Below are 5,376 nucleotides of genomic sequence, written 5' to 3' on the forward strand. Positions count from 1 at the left end.
TCATCAATGTATCACTCTTTGCTTAATACTAGGACACAAAACCAGCCGTATAATGAAGTCTAAGAGACCTTCCTTTAGTTTGTCCTAGATGCAAGACTTCATTCACTGTACGAATTCAGTTTATATTTCTAAGGATTTCAATACAGGATAAACAGCTCAACTGATCAGGCCGGTCAGTCCACAGAGAACACCTTTTCCCTATTACTGTCAATTGGTCACCGGAACCGGGATTTGAGACAATTTGCCCAAGTCTCACCTTCCCCCTCCGCGTCGCACGGGGCAAACTTGTAACTCATGACCTTCCAGATGTGAGAAAAACAAATTTTTATCTCATAGCTCCAAGATTCAGGAATTGTGAAATAAAAACAAACAAAATTGCTGGTAAGACACAGCTGGTTGATAAGCGTCTAAAAGTGAAAGGCATTTCGATAGGACCCTTCAGCAGCAAAATATGGGTCCTTAGTTTTCCTGCATTTTCTCCCAAAGTAAATTAACATTTTATATCTGATAAATATGTATGTCATTGCTTTCAATTTAGTACAAATGCCATGCACTAGCCTCTCTCTTTCCTTTATTCCACTAGTCAATTTATGGTAAAACTTAAGTTACTTATAAATGTTAAGAAAATCAGCTATCGTTGCTAACTATCAAAATTCCTAATATCTCTGATCTCAGCTACAGCATTTGTGTAAAGTGCAAAGCTTAACAGATGAAAAATATCACTATATCTCAGTCTAGGCATCTGCGTGCTGTTACAATTAGCCTCAGTGCCTCTGGGCTGACGGGGGGAGGGGGGAATCAGTTAGGGTTCTCACCCCTGAAAAATGCAGATAAGTGAGTGTTCAATCAGAGTTGGTTGTAATGTCGTGCAGGACTGAAAAGTCAACAAGATGAGGCAACAAAAACAAAAAACTACTGCGGATGCTGGAAATCCAAAACAAAAACAGAATTACCTGGAAAAACTCAGCAGGTCTGGCAGCATCGGTGGAGAAGAAAAGAGCCGACGTTTCGAGTCCACATGACCCTTCAGCAGAACCGTTCTGTAGAAGGGTCATGTGGACTCGAAACGTCGACTCTTTTCTTCTCCACCGATGCTGCCAGACCAGCTGAGTTTTTCCAGGTAAGATGAGGGAACACATGGACTAAGCATAAGAAGTCTGTTAACACCTGTAGAATTTCACAAGAAAACTAATGAAAATAAAACTATTAAAATTATTTTACTAGTGTTGTAATGAGCACAAGAATAGGAGTGTTGAAAATTGGGATAATACAGCAGGCCTTAAACTCTGAAATTCTAACCCCCTCCCAACACCGCCAACATCTCTCCGCCCCTCAAACCCCCTTTAGGACGCTCCTTAAAACCTATCTCTTTGAACAAGCTTTTGGTCGTTTGTACCAATATATCAAATTTTATTTGATGACACTCCTGTGAAGCATCTTGGAACATTTTACTACATTAAAAGCGTTACATAAAGGCAAGTTGTCAGACTGTGACGGGAGTTGATCAGGAATGAACACTTCTTCTACAAATTTGATTGCCAATATGAACTTGCTTCTTATGCCCGAAACTACAAATTGTACCACATTTAATCAAAACCAAGGTATGTGGACAGGATATTAAAATGAGCTCCAAGTCCATTTGGGAGCTTTCCAATTCTCAAAATCCACAATATATTTCCCATCATGATTTCTGTTGGTCCATTAATTCTTATGCATAATATGAGAAACCCTGAATCAAGTTAAGGCAAGCTGTGTGATGTGTCTTCCCCTACCCATTCCCATTGCAAAACGAAAAGATAAGTGAGGGATCTCTATTTGTTAGTCAATTTAAGCAATTATACTGAAGTAAGAGTGTACCGTCTAATGATTGTAAATCGAGTGTGTGTGACTTTTAAAAAGTTACATTTTTCTCCATTTTACAAAAATAGTGCTAGCAATTGTCCATTTAATACTGCTGGCAAATCTCAGAGGCTGGTGTGATTCAGAGCAGGTTTACTCCGTATTTTAGCAGCTTCTGCTTGGCTCTTCCTGGTAGAGCGAATGCACTGTCACGGGGGTTTGGGATGCCAGAGTTCCGGGCGGGAGTCGCAAGGTTTTGGAAGTGAGTTTCCTGGGCTGGGTTACGGCAGCTGTAAACAGCAGTGGCAGTGTTTCTGTTGGAGAAAGTGGTATTGGTTAATGCAGGATTGTCAACCGGGGGAGGGAAAATCACTTCATGTTTTTTTCTGTCTCTTTTTGGTCTTAGAAATCTAAGCTGATACTCCCAATGTCAGTGCCAGGGGAGTGCTGCACTGTTGGGCACTGTCTTTCAGATGAGGCATTAAACTGAGGCCCTCTCAAGTAGATGGAAAGGGTCCCATGGCACAATTTCAAGAGTTCTCTCCGGTGTCCTGGGCAATATTAATCCCTCAATCAACATCACTTGCTGTGTGCAAGATGGAAAGGCTTTTCCTGACACAACACTTCAACAACAACTCATTGGCTGAAAAGCACTTCTGAACCTCCTCGGGTTTTGAAAGGTGCTATATAAATGCAGCTCCGTTCTTTTTTTTTTCCGTTGAGAATATTTAGAATCGGCTCACTCATACCTTCCCAATCTGTTATTTAGTCCCAGGATAATGAGACAGGTGGATGACTTGATCCACTCTACGAATCGTCCTAAGTCCCAGGGATAGGCTTTCCCAAATAATTCTTCCCTATTGGTCACCGCTCACCATTAAGCAAATGAAGAGGCGGGTGAAGGGCATGAAAGCCCACTCCACCATTTAGTTGACACATGGGAGGCAAATAAGGGTGGGAAATTTTGGGGTGACTGTGGCCATGCTTTTCCAATCCTCCTTAGATACAAATCTTCAGCGTTGGGAGTTCTGACAAACTGCAAGGCATGAATCTATCACACATGCAGCACATGCTCCTCTTCCCTGCACCTTTATCCAGCTAGTAACAATCCCAGTTTCAAACTGGGTCTCTCCTGAGTTAGTTAACCTCAGCCAGGAAAGTAATACGGGTACCACAGCTGGGCCAGCAGGAGGTTGGGGGTCAACCTGGATTCGGACTACACCCTTCCCCCAACCTGCCCACCCAACAGTCGCTGGGCCAGAAATGACTGGAATCATAGAAGTTGCATTAATGGCGCTTGCCTTAAATCAATACGCAAAAAAGTCCATCAATTTCAGTGTAAAAGAGATACGGCACGATAAAAATATCATTTCACTGCGAGGATCCGCAATGTCTTGCTGCAGTTACTCAGCTACTTTTTTGCCTGCAGTCTGACTCGCATTACAAACTCTAGACAAAAAGTGTATTCTCTCCAACCTTCCCAACTCTTTTACTGCATCAGGAACACAACGTACCGGACAATCATCTCTTGAGTGGTACTGTTCAAGTCTGTGTGCATTAAAGCTGTTGCTCTGATGAAGTGCCCCTTCTGTGCACCAGGAGAAAGCTGAGCTTTAAAAATAAAATGGAATAGTTTGGTAGCGGTTATTCAGTCACAAGGAGAGGTTTTGCTGCCAGAGATTTTACCATTATAGGTCTTGGTCTACTGAACCACATCAAATGCAACACTATAGTTTAGCGTTTGCAGATTTTGATTCCCCTCCCCAATCTTTTTCCCTCCTTTGCTAATGATGTTTTCGGGTATGGTTGCACAGATGTCGGATCACCCTCCAGCACATCACCCATGGACAATGATTCAAACGGCAACTTTGACAGCAAACATCAGACTGGTCACATACTTGTCAGGGGTCTCTGGATAGCAATTAGAAGCCGTAACCTTGGTTAATTTACTGTGCCCTATTCCTGGAGCTCGAACAACAATTGCAGCAATTTTTCCATCTCCTGACTTCAGCGAACTCAGTACACATAGGGGATTGAACCAGATGCTGCCTGTTCATTGTGGCTTAGCAACTCACTAAAGCTTTAGCAAGCTCCTTTCCGTTCCCCCTTTCTGGAAAATTCTGGGCTCTTAAGATACATGATTATTTACTTGAATATTGTCATCCTATTGTGTGATTTTGTCTTCACTTGAATTTACACTAACGGATTTGTGTGGCTCAATGCCTGCAGTTGATACAATCATTCTTTCCTCATTCACGCTTTCTTCCTTTACACACGTTCAATTTTTCCAAGTGATCCAGGCTCTTTAGAGATTGGAAGTGATTCTGTAGCCACTTACAGGACGGGTTCCAGCACATCTTCATGGCAGCCAGTTTCAGGGTGTTGGTGGATGGGGAAAGTATAACTCATTTGGTCACCTTCAACACAACTTCTCTAAAACTCTCTTCGCTGGACTTCAACCTTCATCGTGCAAAAAAAAAAATCCCAACTCATTCAGTGTTCCGCCATTTACCCCCCCTCCGAACTAAATTCCACTTATCCATCGACCCCTGTCCTCATCTGACCTTCACTGGCTCCCCATTTCCAGGGCATTTATTTCAAAACCCACGTTTTCATTTATAAATCCTTCCAGAGCCTTATCCAGCCTCGCTTCCCATCACACACTGTCTGCCCTTCTGAGTCTGGGCTACTTACTGCCCATCCTGTGGCAAGGTGAGCAGCTCTCATGGAGAAAGTTAAGGTTCAGTCCTGCCATGGGGTCCGGATGAACGGGTGGTGTGGTGGGGATGCGGCCAGAGCTGCGGGAGCTGTGCTGGGGGCGCAGGCAGGAGGAGAATGGGTGCCCAGGACGGCGGACTCAGATACAGCACGATTCCATGGAACAAGGGGCAGCTGGTCACCCTGATCCTCCGTCACCCTGTGCTAAACAACCTGCGCTGTTGCAACATCTCTCCCCACCTTCAACAGCTTTCTCAAAACCTATAGCTCGGATCACCCTTGGCTTAGCTCCCCTAATCTTCTCATTTCCCCCTCAGTGTCCCATCTATCCCTTTGTGAAGCACCTTAGAAGCACGCTGATCTACCAGGTAGAGACTGGATTGGAGACCACTGAGGACATCTGCTGGTCCCTTTCCAGACAGCACCTTCTTCTCTCCTGTTTTTGCCTTTACTGGCTTTTGCAAGTTGAATGAAATCTGATTTTATTCCACGTCATCTAAGCTGTCCCTAGTGTACTGAGGAATGTTAGTCCATCTTGTTTATTTATCAGAAGGGCAGAATTTAAAAATGTGTGTGTAATGACTGGCATTGACCAATTCAGATCCATTAGTAGTTTCTAAAAGACAGACTTGAAGAGAAAAAATTTCAGGGACATGGGGAAAAGTGGGGCTAACTGGGATTGTTCTTTGAAAGATCGGAGACAAACACAATGAGTCAAATGGCCTCCTTCTGTGCATTACTGTCCTATGATTCTATATATGGGAAGCCAGTTAAACCTGAAAATGTTTATGCTGGAATTTCACCCAATATCTCAGTCAC

General features: G+C 43.5%; 1 protein-coding gene across 1 annotated transcript in view; it reads right to left on the reverse strand.

Annotated features, from left to right (window-relative positions):
- Positions 1-1,855: 1,855 nt before the first annotated feature.
- The window catches only part of hps4 (HPS4 biogenesis of lysosomal organelles complex 3 subunit 2), a 54,952-nt gene continuing 51,431 nt past the window's right edge, over positions 1,856-5,376 (reverse strand). The window contains exons 12-13 of the mRNA XM_078554667.1: positions 3,354-3,456; positions 1,856-2,153 (exon numbers count right to left, since the gene is read on the reverse strand). Coding sequence (XP_078410793.1) covers positions 1,982-2,153; positions 3,354-3,456 — 275 coding nt within the window. The 3' untranslated portion in view covers positions 1,856-1,981. The remainder of the gene's footprint in view (positions 2,154-3,353; positions 3,457-5,376) is intronic.

This window comes from Cetorhinus maximus, chromosome 12, assembly GCF_964194155.1.
Source record: "Cetorhinus maximus chromosome 12, sCetMax3.hap1.1, whole genome shotgun sequence".
NCBI lineage: Eukaryota > Metazoa > Chordata > Chondrichthyes > Lamniformes > Cetorhinidae > Cetorhinus > Cetorhinus maximus.